Source organism: Arvicola amphibius, chromosome 12 (assembly GCF_903992535.2).
Source record: "Arvicola amphibius chromosome 12, mArvAmp1.2, whole genome shotgun sequence".
Taxonomy (NCBI): Eukaryota; Metazoa; Chordata; class Mammalia; order Rodentia; family Cricetidae; genus Arvicola; species Arvicola amphibius.
The window spans coordinates 152,397,530-152,415,000 of NC_052058.2; the positions used below are offsets into that span (position 1 = coordinate 152,397,530).

At 46.9% G+C, this 17,471-nt stretch overlaps 1 protein-coding gene across 3 annotated transcripts in view; it reads left to right on the forward strand.

The window, feature by feature from the left end:
- The window catches only part of Pde8a (phosphodiesterase 8A), a 113,542-nt gene that overhangs the window by 73,948 nt on the left and 22,123 nt on the right, over window positions 1-17,471 (forward strand). For all 3 annotated transcript variants that reach the window (XM_038314329.2, XM_038314331.2, XM_038314330.2), the window contains exons 6-11: window positions 1,602-1,690; window positions 6,416-6,494; window positions 7,925-8,062; window positions 12,908-12,996; window positions 14,702-14,753; window positions 14,837-14,879. In XM_038314329.2, coding sequence (XP_038170257.1) covers window positions 1,602-1,690; window positions 6,416-6,494; window positions 7,925-8,062; window positions 12,908-12,996; window positions 14,702-14,753; window positions 14,837-14,879 — 490 coding nt within the window. The remainder of the gene's footprint in view (window positions 1-1,601; window positions 1,691-6,415; window positions 6,495-7,924; window positions 8,063-12,907; window positions 12,997-14,701; window positions 14,754-14,836; window positions 14,880-17,471) is intronic.

Sequence of the window (17,471 nt, forward strand, 5' to 3'; positions counted from 1 at the left end):
ATGTTAGACTCCGTATGCCTGTTGGGAATCAAAATTGGGTCCTCTGGAAGCTCCACCAGTCCTTGTAGCCATGGAGCCAGCTCTCTCCTGTGTCGCTTGATGGCTCCCTCCGTCTGTCCTCGTGGACGTCCGCAGCGGCAGGGACAGCATTGCTTCTCGTCTGTAAGCGAGGAGGCAAGCTCAGGAAAAGTGTCTCTTTAGGATCACACCCTGGCATGTCCACATGAGCCGAGATTGCTTGTCACTCACAGAAGACACTGATCATGGGCATCTGCCACCACTTGATAGTAGAGGGGCCTCCTCAAATGGCCCACATCCCATACTGATCTGGCTGGGTCTCATGGTGGTTTGCCTTCAGGCCTCAGTCAGAGTTACTGCACATTTATCGTGCAGGTAAGAGCGAAGAGCTCTTTTCAGAAACAGGAATGAGCCAGCGTTCCTAAGTGTTTGCTGTCAGAATGAAGCTACAGATGAACCTCTAGCCATGAGTTCCCATTAGCCAATTCTGTATCAGTAGACTTTTTCTATTGTAGACCCATAGTATCAGAAGAGAACATTCCACATGTGAACATGTATAGACTTTTTCTATTGTAGATCCATAGTATCAGGAGAGAACATTCCACATGTGAACATGTATAGGCTTTTTTCTATTGTAGACCCATAGTATCCAGGAAGGAGCATTCCACATGTGAACGTGTATGAACTTTTTCTATTGTAGACCCATAGTATCAGGAGAGAACATTCCACATATGAACATGTATAGGCTTTTTCTATTGTAGACCCATAGTATCCAGGAAGGAGCATTCCACAAGTGAACGTGTATAGACTTTTTCTTGTTATTGCTCTCAACATAATACAGTATAACAACTGTTTATATAGCATTTGCCTGTGTTTCTAGAGGTCACTAAGGTATGCAGGAAGATAGCATCATTTATATGTAAGCACTATGTCATTCTATATAAGGGAGTTGTACAATCTCTGCAGATTCTCTGAGACTGCATAGTGACTTCTAAGATACCAGTGTAAAATTTATTATTCAATGGTAGCATCGGTCCGTTTTCTTGTAACTATGCTATTTGCTTTGTGTGGGACATCCATGACATAAAGGTTGTCGTACAGAACGCTTAGTGTCCAAAGCAGTAAGAGGTGCTGGGCAAACCCATGCCTTCTCCTGGCTCCTTGCGTGCAGAGTGATCTCCAGCCAGCCTCTTTTGCAGTTAGTGGGAAATATTTCCCAGCAGGAGTTCCCTCTCTGGGCCACAGGTTTGGGTAGTAGTGCAAGCGTGCTTTGTGTTCAGGGAGTTCGCCTGACTGTGAGGACAAAATATTACTTCAGAAAGTACTTGAAAACCCAATATCAACTTTCTGCAGTCTCTCCTCCGCTTTATAGGTGATAGGTAGATAAGCAGGGAATCTTAGTATTTCTATTTTTAATTTAAAGTTAATTTGGTACATTTAAATTTTATCTGTCTTCTGTTGTACATTAATGATTGCAAAGTAGTTTTTAATTTCAGTAGCCAAATTGAAAGGTTTGTGTAGACTTTGTTTTGCAGCACCCATCAGAGGTTCTTCATCTACAAAGCTCCCCTTTCTGTTTATAGAGGTTTATAGAAAACCCCAGCCTCATGGCCTGTTACAATGAGCTGCTCCAGCTGGCGTTTGGAGAGGTGCGATCACAGCTGAAACTCAGGTAACCGTGTCCCTGCTGAAAAGCCCTCCAGACCCCAGGGAAAGTTGCAAACAAAGGTCTTTTGGCCATAACCAATACCAGTTAAAGCAGGATAGGTGTGAGTTGGCTGTCAGGAAAGTGCTTACCATGTCCAGGGCCCCAGCATCCACATGAAAGGCTGGGTGTACCTGTAATCCCAGCACTGAAGACACAGAAAGCTCCCTGAGGCTTGCTGATCAGAAGCCCCTGACTCAGAACACAACGGGGGGGGGGGGGGGGGTGGGACAACTGGGGAAGGCACCAATGTTGACTCTGGCCTCTACGCATACAATTATTTTTAAAGATGTGCTGGACAGGAAGCTGCCAATGATTCTCAGGCAGACTGCAGCTGGTCTTTCTCTGTCCCACCAGCCAGCTTCTCAATAAACTACACGAGACTTATTAATTATGAAAGCTCGGCTGAGTGCTTAGGTTTGTTCCTAACTAGCTCTTATAACTTAAATTAACCTTTTTTTTTTTTTTTAATTAATCTATGTTTTACCACGTGGCTTTTACTTCTTTTTGTGTGTCTAACTCGTTCCCTGTCTGTCTGGCTTCTTTGCCCTTCTTCTTCCTAGCCTTCTCCCTACCCTGAAAATCCTGCCCAGCTATTGGCTGTTTAACTGTTTATTAAACCAACCACAGTGACACAGCTTCACACAGTGTAAAGAAATCCCACAACAGAAGACTTTTGGGAGTCTTCTTTTGGAAGTCATGTTACCGACTAGAGTTTAAATGACTCCCATTTAAACTCAAAGCAGTAGTAAATGAGAAAAAAATAAGATACAAAATCTCATACACTGGGCTTTCGATTTTGTGTTATAAAAGAGATGAGGAATTTTTTTTAGAGACAAAAATTCTGCTTCCTCTCTCTCCTGAGTGCTGGAATCAAAGGTGTGTGCCCCCACACCTGGCCTGAGGTTTACATCTCTAATACTATAGTTGTCTTCTTTCCCCATCTCCTGAACTAACTTCAAACTTTCTTCTTCAGTGCCTTAGCGCAGTGAACATAGTGGTGTCAGCCTTTAGTCTTGTTTGAAACTCCTAGGTCTCCCTTACCCACTCCTAACTCTTGTTCCTCACTGCATCCTATCCTCCTGCCTCGCAGGTTTCTCTGGGCTCCATTCACTTAATTTTGCTTTCATTTACTCTGAGTAAGGTCACTGTCTTTTGTCTGGATTATTGAATCCATGAGTCAGTCTCCCTACAGTTAGCCCAGACTTCCTCTTGTCTGGTTTTCACAGTGAAATAACATGTACTCCCATTTGTGTTTCTGTCTTGCAATATTCCACTAAGTTCAAGGTGACGTCCAGACTCCCCGATGTGGCTCCCAAGACTGTCCTGATGCACATTAGACAAAGGGAAAGAGAAACCACGAAGGGAAAGGGAGACCTGTGGTAGACCTGTTCTGCTAGGGAGCCATGCGAAGTCCCGGGCTAGAATGTAGAGTCTTGAAACAGGCCTGGGTGTACTTATAGCTTGGGGCCTTAGCAGCATGGCTGTTCAGATCAGCACCGAAAGTGAGCTTTTCAGTGTCTGGGAGTATGGCAGCTGCTTACTCAGTGGAAAAGAAATCAATGTACCCCAGTTTCCCCTCCCCCACCCCAAGTAGCCACCAGTAAACTAAGGCTTAAATGTAGAGCCGTGTATTTTGCTCACAAATAAGCAAAATATTTGATTGGATGATGAAGTCTTTTTAAAATCAGCATTGCCTAAAGGCTGAATTCCACAAAGGGAGAGAAACCAGTCACCCAAAAGGAAAACATTATGTTTCTGTATACTCGAAAAGAAACCCAAACTCTGAGGTAATGTTAAAATTACAGAAAACGGAATGGAAACATTGGTTTGCTGTGTATCCAACGGGCATTAGGTTAGTCCCTAAATAGGGAGCTTTGGTGACTCAGATAATGAAATACTCTGAAAGATATGCACAGGCAACTCACGAGTCAGAAGACGTGAAAAGAAGTTTGGCCAAGCTAGGAATCCAAGAAGTGACCATGAGAAAGTATAGCGTTTCCCATTTTGCAGTTCTGCTCTGGTTGAAGGAGAATGAGGGATCTCAGTGGGACTTCTGCAGGCCTGGGTCCTCTAAGCTGCTTCTGCGCGTGTGGAGCTTCTCTTTGGGTTTGTTGTTGATCGTTGGATTTCGAGGCCTTGGCTGACCTAGAACTTGTTATGTAGACCTGGCTGGCCTGGAACTCACTGGATAGACCAGGCTGGCCTGGAACTCACTGGGTAGATCAGGCTGGCCTGATCTGCCTGTTTCTGTCTCCTAAAAGTCCGTTTTGCCAATTGAGCTGTCTCACCAGCCATTCTTTTATTTTTTAGGATTATGTTTTATTTTTAATTATGTGTATGTGGGGGGTATGTGTACAGGTGCCTGCAGAAGCCAGTGGCATCAGATTCCCCTAGCTGGAGTTGCAGGCAGTTATGAGCTGTCTGACATGGGTGTTGGGAACTGAACTAATTTTACTGACATGATTATGAGTGCTAAGCCATCTCTCTAGCCCTGTACACTTTTAAAAGATTAATGTTTAAATTAGGCATGTATGTGTGTGTCATGGGGGCATTATGCATGAATGCAGGTGTCCTCTGCATTCAGAGGAGATTGCTAGATCCTACCGAGCTTCAGCGACAGGCCATTGTGAGCTGGCTGATGTGGCACTAGGAACCAAACCCAGGTTCTCTGGAAGAGCAGTAAGTGCTCTTAACCACTGAGCATCTCTCCAGCTTCCCGTTTCTGAGTTTTTTTTTTTTTTTAAAGGAATACTTATTTACTTTGTGGGTGTGTGTCCATGGGTGGGGGCACACACAGTGTATGTAGAGGTCAGAGGACAGCTCAGGAAGTCGGTTCTCTCTTCCTAACTACCTGAGCCCTGGCGGCCATGCTCAGGTTGTCCAGCAGAGCCTCGGGCCATCTCACAGGCCTTGTTTTGTTGGTAAATCACAGCTTCATTGAGAAGGAGGAACAGGAGAGCAGAGTAGCTTTACAGTTTATGGTTTGCAGTTACTGTCTCTCCACCTTGGGCATAAGCAGACACTTATTGTCTTATTAGTCTTTGATGCCACAGGGCCTTCTGGTCACACTGGGGTTGGGGTGTCCCTTATCTAAAACAAAAGCCTGGAAGCAGCCCGTGTGCGTCATCACGGGGGTTTGTCGAACATATCTTGGTATAACCTTATAATAAAATACAATATGGTGATTTAATGTTGTGACAGAGAACTGTAATTATTGATATATGTTCAGTGAGAAAAGGAAATAATAAAGCCCTAAGAATAAGTATGTTTTTCTAAATATACATTGGCTTGTGTGTTCATGAAAGAAACTTCCTAGAGTACCTAGCGTTGATATATCTAAGCTTTGGGGCTTCAGATGGTCTGATCTCATTTATTTCTAAACAACTTTATTGGAATATACTTCATGTACCGTATCATTTATCTATTTAAGGTGCATACTTAGTGATGTTTATCATATCCCAGAGTTGTGCATTTATCATCACAATCCTAGAACATTTTCATTAACCCTGGGCCCACACCCTTATTTTACTTTCTGTGTCTGGATTTGCGTATTTTATACAATTCATATAAACTGGAATCATACAGTATATGATCCTCTGTAACTGACTTCTTGCATGTAAATCTAATGTTTTCAAGGTACATAGCATATACATAGAATATAGAGCAGAACTCATTGGTTTTTATGCCTATATAATATTCCAGCTTATGTATATAGTACATTTTGCTTATTCATTCTTCACTGGTGGACATTTGGGCTGTTTATTCTTGCCAACTGTTATGTATGAGTTTTTGTGTCAACAGATATTTTTGTTTTTACTGAGTACATAATCAAGAGTAGATATAGCTGAATAAAATATAATGATTCTATGTTTAACCATTTGAAGAGTTTCTAGACTGTTTTTCAAAACGGGAGCAGCACCAATTTTACATTCCTACCAATAATGTATGAGGTTATCACTAATATTTACTACCCATCTTATTCTCATAGTGGAGCCATAGCTAGCTTGTTTATATTCTCTAATTTTTTTTTTTTTTGGTTTTTCGAGACAGGGTTTCTCTGCAGCCTTTTTAGAGCCTGTCCTGGACCTAGGTCTTGTAGACCAGGCTGGCCTCGAACTCACAGAGATCCGCCTGCCTCTGCCTCCCGAGTGCTGGGATTAAAGGCGTGCGCCACCACCGCCCGGCTTATATTCTCTAATTTTTGTCAATAAACATTCGTTACCTGTATAATCAGGTAAGCATTGCAAAACATGAGAGGTGTGGGAATACGCTCACAGAGTGAGACCAAGTGAAGAAAGGGGACAACACAGCTGGTCGTTGAGATGCCCCAATACTGTGATAAAACCTTCAGATGGCTGGCTCCTGCCCCTCTCCAGGCTCTGTGCAGCAGTCTAGACTCTCTCCTCCCACTTAGTCTTTGTGAAGGTTCTCTAGTGCTGAGAACGGCTACTCTAGAGGCTCAGGGCTCCCCCGCTGCGCTGGTGTGTGACCATCCTGGTGTGCAAACAATAACCCTGAGGGTTAGGGCCGCAGACGGTCTTCTCTATGTTTTTAGAGATTTCCCCTTCCTCAATAAACCAGACTAGAGACACTTAGGTAAGCTGCTATAATACCCCGAGGTTGTGTTAGATCTAATAATCACGATTAACATAAATATGTTCACCAGTCCTCTTGTTTCTGTCCATAAAGGGCTTGCAACGCAGTATTCACTGCCTTGGAGAGAAGCCAAGAAGCGATTGAAATTACAAGTGAAGACCACATCATACAGGTTTGTTCTTTCGGAGAATTATGCTAACAGCTCCATTTTGGTTGTTCTCAGCTTTAGGATGGTAGCCCTACAGTTTGGTTTTTCTTTTTGAAGTACAAGAGGCCTCCCCCCCCCCCCTTGAGATGATTGTAAGAGCAAAATCAATAAAATACATAATTTAAAATAAACTCTGTAGATAAGAAAAGAGAATGGTTACTTACGGTGCCTAGACATGTAGAAAGCCAGGCCTTCCCTCACACCTCTCCGGTGTTTGGGGCCCAACCAAGAGAGCAGCAGGAGTGCTGCCAGCTGCCACAGGCTTTCTTCACTGCTGCTCCCTTTCCTGGGGCTTTTGGAGGCAGGCGAAATTTACAGAAATTGACAGTTAAAAACAGTTAAAATGAAGACAAAAAAGCAGACTAGACTACCATTATTAGCAAAGCTGACTTCTGTAAGTTAGATATCTACAAAGATCACATGGCTTTTACTAAAAGATGCAGCTGTCCGGGGGAAGTGTTGCTTTAGTCTGGGAATGAACTCCACTCTGATTTCGGGTCACAGAGTCTGACTTATTATTTTGCTATTGTTATTGGTGGTGGCATTTGGGAGTTGGTGCTAAGAGGCCACACAGGCCAAGAGCTGAGGGCACAGGCCTCTGTCTGCCTCAGCCATGCATCTTTGGGCAAGTTACTTACTGTAACTGAATCCGCTTTCTCTGACAAATGGGCGTGACAGTAACAGCAGCCGCCTGCCTTTCCTAAGTGTTGAGGGCTACCCTGGCTCATGTGTGTGAAGTGCTTACTCCCTCAGTAACCTGCCTTTCCAGTGTTGAGGGCTACCCTGGCTCACTCCCTCGATAACCACCACCAGTCTCTGTTCTGCCATTCCTGTCTCACTGTCGTCACCAGCACATGCTCAGCGCTCTCCTCTATTCCCCCTGTCTTACGTGTTTGAGACTTACGGTCAGACGTCTCATTTACAAACACTTCCTAGTTGGTAGCCTGCTTTCTTTCCACACCTTACTCGTTTGAGTCACACCAGAGAAGCATGTTGTCACTCTCCCCATCCAGGTGAGTGCGGATGGATGAAGTGACTTGCAGGGGTCCAGAGGGGAGAGCCTGGTACTTTATTCCACCATAGCACCATCCAAGTAGCTCTGGTGTGGCAGCCTGGGTCTGTCCTGAGAATAGGCCTTCCTTTGTCTTCATTGAGGGTGGAGTGAGCCTACTGCCTTCCTGGAGCCCCAGACGCAGCAGGAAGCCCAGCCATGTGCCTTCTAAGCAGAAGCTTCCCTGGATACAAAGTTCTTATGGCTTTAGAACATTCAGGATGAAGCCCAAGCAGCTGAGTTTGGGGGGTGGGGGGGGCCGGGGTAGTGCTTAGGTGGAAGGCCTTTGTTTTTTCAAAACATCCCTTAAATTCATTTCTTTTTTTCTGTTGTCTCTTTCCAGTATGCAAACCCTGCATTTGAAACAACAATGGGTTATCAGTCAGGTGAACTGATAGGGAAGGAGTTAGCACAAGTGCCCATAAATGAAAAGAAAGGGGACTTGCTTGACGCCATAAACTCGTGTATCACGATAGGCAAGGTAAGTGGAATGTTAGTACCATTACCACCTCCAGGTAAGAGGGACGACACCTGTGGAACAGGTGACTTCAGCCTTACCCTCTCCCCAGAAGTCCCTGATTCTCACTTTGCAGATGCAGAAACTAAAGCCAAGAATGCCGTGTGATTAGCCAATACACGGAGTCACTGGCATTGACCTTCAAATCATTGTTTTTATCTGGGTGGTGGCTGAATAAGTTGGTCTAATAGCTGGACTTTTAGGAGGTAGATACTGGCACATGGTTCTGGGTGAGGGTCGCCAGGAGGCAGCACACCCTCAGAGCTCATGGGTCTCAGTCATCCATGAGCAATTTTCAGACGGCTGCTGTGTGCCAAGCACTGTGCTAAATTCTCCCTAGGATGACCACAACAAGCACGTTTCCCTCAGAGAACCCGTTTTCTAGAGCTGGGAACAGATGGGATTGTGGTTTCATGGATGAGAGGTCATGAGCACAGCGCTAAAGGAGCAGGCAGGAGGCTCCGCTGTGGCCAGTCCGCGCTGCCCTGGTGCCGGCCTTTCTGCTGTGATGAGAAGAGTCTCATCAGTTCGTCCTTTTGGTGAATGTGTTTTTCAAACTTGAGAGAAGGCTGTTACTATGACCGCTGTGCTGCAGGCTTCAGAGGCGGCAGTAGTGGTGCTGCTTCCCAGTGCCAGCAGCAGGCAGGGACCATGCACAGGGGCCTCGCTTGGCTGGAAGACACAGCTCTTTCCCGTGGCTGCAAGAACAAGAGATTGCCTTGAATTAGGAACACAGAAGAAGCTGTGTTCCCTTTAATTCCAACACACCAGAGGCACAGGCAGGCAGATCTCTGTGAGTTTAGGGCCAGCCTGGTCTATGTTGTGAGTTCCAGGACAGCCAGGGCTTTGTAGAGGGACCCTGTCTCAAATTAAATAACCAAAGCCCAGAAGAACACAGAACAGGCTACATGCAAGGGCCCAGTACCAGGACTCAGGGTTAGCTAGGCGCTGCTTGAACCCTCCTGCCTTCTGCCTTCACGTTTTAAGATCAGGGTGCTGTTTGTCTTACTAGGAGTGAGCAGTCTTCTGGGGAGAGAGGAACAAAGGCTGAGACAGACGGAGACCTCAGTATTCTGATGCACAGTTAGATGACGTGCTCTCCTCAGGGCTTTCCCCTGTCCATCCTGTTCTGTCATTTTGGTCCTTTAGTGATACTTGGAGCCAGAGGGTTTGTTGTTGTTTGTTTTGTTTTGAGACAGGGTCTCTGTGTAGACCAGGCTGCCCTCAACTCAAGAGATCTGCCAGCTTCTCCTTCCCCAGTACTGGGATTAAAGGTATGTACCAGCATGCCTGACCTTTTTTTTTAAAGCCAGTGGTTTTATTGTTGGATATCAACTAGTCTGAACCCTTGCCAGGCATGCTGGGTCCCTTTTACTGAGGAGAGGAGAACGAAAGGCAGTAGGGCATGCAGGCAGAAGAGAGAGGAGTCAGAAAATGCTCAGATCCGTAGGCAGCATGTTGTCACAGGAGAGGTGTGGAATAATCAATTTGGAAACCCTGAGCCAGAGGAGAAATTCCCATGCTGTTGGCGCAGAGGATTGCAGACCCCGTCAGGCCACAGACCCTTCTACCGCTGCTCTCTTTGGGGTAGAGATGCTGACTTGATTTTTCCAGGTTCACTGTGTGCCTCCTTGTATCCTTTTTCTTCTTTCCCAACTGCCCTGGGGGGGGGGGGGGGCTGCTTATAGTTTCCCATCTTCCAGGCAGCTAAGCTTCACATGGCCTTTCCCTGGTAGACATATTGACTTTTCCCCTTTTGTGGCCCCACTCCTCCCCCAGGACAAACGATCTCAAAATATCTTTCTCTCTCCCTCTCTCCCTCCCTCCCTCCCTCCCTCCCTCCCTCTCTCTCTCTCTCTCTCTCCCTCTCTCTCTCTCTCTCTCTCTCTCTGTGTGTGTGTGATATATGCAGGATGCCTGTTAGTGCTGATGTGTGGCCTCAGGACCCTCTGACCTTCCTTATTTCCTGTGATCTTCCTTCCTTCCTCACGGACAAAATCCACTTCCCTCCTGCACTTTCCTTCTGTTTCCTCCGAATATTACCTGGGCTCTGACCTTTGCCTCCTTGCTTTTGCCCCTCAGTATCCTGTTGTCACTTAAACTGTCAAACAGTGGTCTTCCTCTCACTCTCCATGAATGAAAACCCCAGAGTGTCTCCTAGTCTGTCCCTGTTCATAGGCTGTCCTCACAGGGATCTTGTTCTAGATCCCTGGAATAAACTGATCCCCGCTGTCTTTTGCCTCCTTCAAGTCCGTCACCAATCCCGCTGGCTGCAACTCCTCTGCTCTGAGTGTGCACTGTTCACCCCTGACCTGCTCCAGGGCTTCCTCACACCCCTGCAATTACAGAAGCCAAAGCCGTTCACCCCATACTGTGAAGATACCCTTTTATCGCGTTGCCCCCTTAGTATGGTGTTCAGATTGCTTAGCCTAGTGACCAAGATTCTGTAGTTGACCTCAGTCACTGTGAACAAAAGCCTCGTGTGTCCTTTGATTGTTTACCATGGGTAAGCATTGTGCCAGCCCTGGGGACAGGACAGCTGGATGACAATGACTTAATTTTATGACAATGCTTGCCCAAGGGGATTACATCAATAGTTGTAGAAGCCCAGCCTGGTATGTAGCTTGTGCCAGACAGCAGCAGGGAAGCTTGGGTGTGCAGTGGGAGTGCATGTGGGGACAGGACTATGCAAAATCACCTGAGCCCCAAACAGACTGGCTACTGACCTCACCAACTGTAAATCTCTATGACCACGTTCTAAGGTAGTATGCTTCCTCCCAGGAATTCAGATTCATAATGATACATAATAAACGTTTTTGCATTTGTAATTAGTAGATATGATTCATGCTAAATACATTTTTTGTTTACATTGGCGACTGGAAAACTTAGATGTAACATTGTTCCCCCAGCCAAGTCACTAGCTTGATCATCTGCTTTGGTGGCTGTAATACTGGCGTGGCCTGTGAGACCGTGGCTTGGGGGGGGGGGGTCTGTCAATTGTCTTGGTTTATTCAGAAAGAGCTAGAGAAGAATATATTGGATATATTTTTCAATGTGCCAGTGTCTTGACCCTATTGACCTGCTGTTTCTTTCTCTTTCCTTCCTTTCTCTCTTTTTTCCATATAATGTGACAGTTCTATTGAGATGTAATTCTCACACGATACAATTCACTCACTGAAAATGTACAACTCATAGCACTTGGGAGGCCAAGGCAAGAGGTCACTGCAAGCCTGAGATCAGCCTAGTCTGTATAGCCAGTCCCAGGCCAGCCAATGCTGCACAGTGCAAACCCACCTCAAACAAGCAGACAAAACTACACATTCAGTGATGTGTGTTCATGTACTTGTGCAAACATCGAGACAGCGTCCCACTTGCCTTTGGGAGTACTCTTAGGGCTGTCTACTACCAGGGCAACCCCATGGGTTGTGGAGATGAGGACCGCCTTCCTGCTTGGGGATCCCTTCTTAGTCTTTGCTGGTTTGGGGCCCAGCCTGTCTCTGGGCTGGCTGCAGTCAGAACTGAGCTGTCTGTGGCCTGTTCTTCTGTTGAGTTCAAGGCTAGCTACAGACAGAACTAGCTGGTTTTGACACGGTCTTAAAAAATATGATTGTTTTCAGAGTTATGTCATCCAGTAATCAATGTCTACCTGAGTACATTAGAGCTCTGGGCTCCAAGAGTTCTGAAGGGCCAAGAACATTATGGATTCCTCTGGCTAGTGTCCCAGCAGGAAGTTTTAGGGGTTTTCATAGCTTAGCACCCTAATGACTTGTCAGATGAATTCAGAACCTTTGTCTGGATGCTAATGACAAATCCCTAGCTGCCCCGTCACCACAAGGGATGGTGTGCCCTGTTTCCTCCACAACCATGCCCTTTCCTGTTGAAAGGTTCCCTGGTTGTTGTCAGGTGAACTATTAAAAATCACAACCCCGTGGTTTCAGCTTCACCTTCTTGTTCTCCTGCTGCCTCAGCTCAAGCCTAGCTGCTGGGTCATCCCACCCTGCAGAGGGACTGAAACCGCCAAATTCCAGAAGGGCTAAAGTTGTGCAGAGTAAGAAACTAGTAGCAGCCACAATACCACATTGCCACATTGCCACAGTCATGGCCACAAACGTCTCTTCTGTGCCCCAGTCCTGAGGTTTCTCCTGCACTATGTACCAAGGCAAAGTGCTAATTCCCTTCTGTTGTATGTGGCTGCTCAGCCCTGAAATAATAACACATATTATTTGCAAGACCAATAGGTTAAGCGTATTTCTGGTTAACTCATATTTTAAATTAACCCATCTCCATTAATCTGTGTATCACCATGAGGCTAGCGCTTACTGGGTAAAGTTCCAGTGTCTGTCTCCAGTGGGGCCACATGGCTTCTCTCTGACTCTGCCTTCTTCCTCCCAGCATTCAGTTTAGTTTTCCCCACCTAGCTAAATTCTGCCTTGCTATAGGTCCAAGACAATTTCTTTATTAGTCAATGGTAATCACAGCATACAGAGGGAAATCCCACATCACCCTTCTTCACTGCAGCCAGTGGGAGTTGAAAGAGGTAGCATCAGTGCATCGAAGCGAGGGGGTTTCTCTCTTGCCAACAGATGACCAGGGGACATGTGACCACTTACACTGAGGCGACTTGACCTTTGTCAAGTGGACTTGAGAGGGTGAGGAAAGATCATCAGGTTACTTGAATTGCATTTGGAATTGGGATCATTTTCTATCATAAGTTCTTTCATGGTGATTAATGAATTAGATCTAAAATGGAAGATGTTCCTGGGTTTGTTTTAAACCTGAAGTGTAATGATGCTTACTTTCTACTTAAAGGAGTGGCAAGGAGTTTACCATACTGAAAAGAAAAACGGAGATAATATACAACAAAATGTGAAGATAATACCTGTCATTGGGCAGGGAGGGTAAGTGGAAAAAGCATTGCAATCAGCAGTCCGTGTTTTGAATTTTCTTTGAATACTTAAGTAAACTCAGACCTGTCCAGAGAAGTGTCAGAGGCCTAGGCAGGTCGAGTATCTCACAGTATGGCTTCCAGGGTGCTGGCTCCTTGAAGGCCTTCCGCTTGCCTGGGGACAGTCTTCATGCTGGTAGATGTGCAGAAGACCTCAGTGTTTACATTCAAACCACAGTTTACCTCTGTGTTTATAAGCGTTTTATCCACCGGGGAGTGGTTATTTTTGCAAAGGCTTTCACATTAGAGAAAAACGTTCTGAGTGCTAGCAGATGTGTTAGCACTGGAGAGCTCTCGCTGGGAGGGGCGCTTGCCGTGCAAGCCTGAGAATCTGACTTCTGATCTGTAGTGCCCCTAAAAAGCCGGTGTGGACTCATGCCTGACACTCCATCATTGGGGGGTGGAGATCCTGGGGCCCCGCTGGCTAGCCAGTCTAGCTGTGAGATGGTGAGATCCACGTCCAGAATAATTAATAATGACAAAGTGTAGAGGCACTTGAGGAAGACATCACAGTGCCAGCTTCTGTCTCCACACATGGTCGCACAGGCCAGCATGCATGTGCTCACACACACATTGTCAATCGCAAATGTCTTGTCTCAGAACCTATCCAAAATAACAGAGAAAGTTTCTAGAAAATTCTGAGTATGAATTATAGAATACCCAACAGTAAAATAGACACTTGCGTAAATGGAAAATTAAGTTGTAAGGAAACCCTTACTGTACTAGTAAATGGAGAATATAAAGTCAGCCCCGGTGTGTGGTGCATTCCCAGAAGGGAAGGAGGTGAGAGGAGGAAGTGAGGGCCCAGGGTGTTCAACTCCCTGCAGGTCCCTGTCCAGCCAGGCTGCTGGCTAGTGGGAGAGGCTGTCTCTTTTCTCTCTAAATGAGCTCTGCTGTCACGGCACACAGCGGTGGCTGCACTTTACACGTGAGGAAACCGAGTCGTAGAGAGGTCTGCTTCCCGGCCCAGCCCTGGCTGCCATGTGTGACGGTGCCTGGTGCAGCCCGCAGTGCCCACGGCACCGCTCACGTGCTGTGTCAGCAGACTCCGCTGCCAGTCGGCGGTTGCCTCGGGCAGATCTGTGGGCTCTCTGTTCTACTCTGCTCTTTTATGTCCTTTCCAAATCTTTCCGTGATAAGTATATAGGGATTTGATTCTGGGGTGGGGTGAAGAAAACCGAGGGGACAATAAATAAATGGGACACGTCAGCTGCTTCTGTGCTCAGCCCTCGGCGCTGGCTAACGAGGCTGCGGGAACTCAGCCTGTGTGGCCTGCGGCTGCCTCCACGAGTGTGTAAGCAGACGCTGGAACTCGGAGCATCTGCATCGACACTTGTCAGAAGGGCGTTGGGCACCGAAGGCTAGCATGCAGCACACTGTTAGCAGCATATGGATTACTGTATTGTCTGTGTCATAACTGGGGAAGGAAAAGACTGCCGGAGTCACTTCCTTTCTTCCAAAGTCATAAGGGGGTGTTTGCAAAGTGCTGTTCATTTATTGGTGGCCTTGGCCCCACACACACACACAATTAGAAGAAGAAATGTTTTCAAAGCATTTTATATATTGCTAAAGAGAAATATTCTTTTCATGATAAAACATTAACTATGTTTACTCCAACTTAGTCAGGAGGAAAATAACGCATTGTTTTCTACTTACAGAAAAATCAGACACTATGTGTCCATTATCCGAGTGTGCAATGGCAACAATAAGGTAGGCAAGGCCTCCCCGGACCTGAGCATTCCGAGCAGGGATTCCAGGTGATGAAAACTAATGGCCTGTAAATTTATTTCTAGGTTGAGACAGTAACTGAGGCTGTCCAGACTGACAGTCAAACAGGTATGAGGCCCTATATTCATTCTTAAGCCTGAGGGTTCGGGGGAGCTCACTGCTTTGTGCAGTGGTGGGACCATGTTCTAGCGCCAACACTGCCCCTGTGGTTTGAGCTGAAGGACCCGAGTGCTGCGGGCATCTCGACAAGGGCCTGGGCTGGGTGCTGGCCCGCGAGGGAGAACGGACAGATCCAGTGCATGACTCTTGTGTATATGATGAATGCAGTATGATTTTATAACCTGAACTGAGCTTTAAGAGGTTACAGGGAGCCGGGCGGTGGTGGCTCACGCCTTTAATCCCAGCACTCGGGAGGCAGAGGCAGGTGGATCTCTGTGAGTTCGAGGCCAGCCTGGTCTACAAGAGCTAGTTCCAGGACAGGCTCTAAAAAAGCTGCAGAGAAACCCTGTCTCGAAAAACCAAAAAAAGAAAAAAGTAAAAAAAAAAAAAAAAAAAAAAAAAAAAAAAAAAAAAAAAAAAAAAAAGAGGCTACAGGGCTGAGTGGCATACCGAAGTGCGCTAGTCGGAACATCATCTGTCCCGATAGTCATCACCGCCATCCCATAGGTGGACATTGGGGCCGTCAGGCTTGCTTCATGTCCTGTCTTCTAATTATGCCTCAGACACCATTTGACCTTTTTCTATGACGTGGAGTCCTTGTGTCCATAAGTCATGGCTTTTGCCCTCACAGATTTAAGGGGTAGGCCGGGGGCTCTCCATCAGGTGCTGCAGAAGGAAAGTGTTGCCTGTCTTCCAGGAGGAGGATAGTAAATGAGAACTGGCAGAGTAAGTCAGCATAAGGGATCTGAACTAATGCTAGTCCTTATGGGCCAGGTAGGAAGTCAGGCCTTTTACTGAGAGGCCATCGGAGTCTGTTGTGTCGCAGCCGTTCACGGGGAAGGATGCATTGCTCACATTGTGACTGAGAGGAGAGCAAACACTGGCCAGGAAAGTGAGGCGACAGGAAGAAGGGTAGCGAGGACAAACAAGACGATGTCGGACTAGAAAGTCAAAGAGATCCCACCTGAGCCTGGAGATTTGGGGCGTGGTCAGTACTGGAGATATGGACCTCCTGTGTGGCCCTGTTTACTGCTGTACAGATCTTTATTAAACATATGCCAGTTCCTGGTTCCTGCGTTCTTTAAAGAGGTAAGAACCTGAGATGCAGATGTTTCTGACCAGAAAAGTGTCTGCACGTGATGGAGACATGGAACTACTGAGACAGAGTCCGGCGTGTGTGGGGAAGGTTACTGTGTGGTGACAGCGGAGGTGTGAGGTGAATCCCTGTGAGTTCCTGAGAGAAGAGGAGGACGTCAAGCAGAGAAGGGAGTCAAAGGGTGGGGCGGGGGGGGGGGAACGACAAGAGAGTCACCACAGCTGCTGAGGGCAGGGAGAGTGCTGCGTGGGCAGGGCTGAATGGCGCAGAAGTGCAGGACACAGGGGTCACCCAGGCAGGTACGCAGGGACTTTGACTTACACCCAAGAACTACTGAGAGCTGTCAGTGTTTGGGCTCAGTGGAGAGTGAGGCAGAAGCCACGCTGCTGGAAACTGTGGAGTCAAAATAGAAGTGGCAGACAGAGCCTGCCATGGCAGGAGTTGTGTGCTGCAAGCTCATGGGGCACATTGCTTGGTTTTTTTGTTAGTGGTATTTTGTTGGTTTTAGTTCTTCAGAATAGCCCTGCGAAGTGGACATGACTGTTATTAACCCTCCTTTATTACAGAAGGAAAGCAAGAGTGAAGAAAGATAAATGACAGCCTAGAGCTAGGCCGCTAGGAAATGACAGAGCGGGGTTGGGCGGTCATCAGTGATGGTCAGAAGCACAGGCAAGGTAGGAATCTGCCCAGCCTCATGGTGCGGCTCCATTTGTACTTGACAACTGCTCCCTTAGGGGCTGCTGCTGTCATCCACATGAGCCACCCGCCTAATCCGTGCATCCCCGGGCAGCAGAAATGTTCTGTACCTGACAGTCTGGGGGTTATCTTGTCTCAGTGGGGCAGGTGGGGCTATCAGGTGGTGGACGGCAGAAGTGGGGCTTCTTGAAAGGAAATAGAGCTCCTCCGTAGATTGGGCCAGAGTTAGCCCAGGGATGCTGGGCAGCTGTCCCCTCTGATCGGACATGCCACAGGAACACCAAAGCTGGCGCCACTGGCTCTGGTGAGATCCAGGTTTAGGGTCTTGCTTCTTGTCTCACTCGCTCCAAAGCAGACTCTGGAAAGGCCACCTGCTACTTAGGTGTGGAGCGAGGGTGCCCCTGGTCTCCTTCCTTCTGTAAAGGGAGGTCCTGGAACTCCCCAGTCAAGAGAAAGACATTGAGAGTCTGGGAGCTTAGAAAAGTATTTAAGGGGGCTGGAGAGATGGCTCAGAGGTTAAGAGCATTGCCTGCTCTTCCAAAGGTCCTGAGTTCAACTCCCAGTCAACCACATGGTGGCTCACAATCATCTGTAATGGGGTCTGGTGCCCTCTTCTGGCCTGCAGAAATACACACAGACAGAATATTGTATACATAATAAATAAATGTTTTTAAAAAAAAGTATTAAAGTCCACACATGTTACAGTTCTGCTAGCCTGTGTGTGATTTTCAGGTGATACAATACCTCAG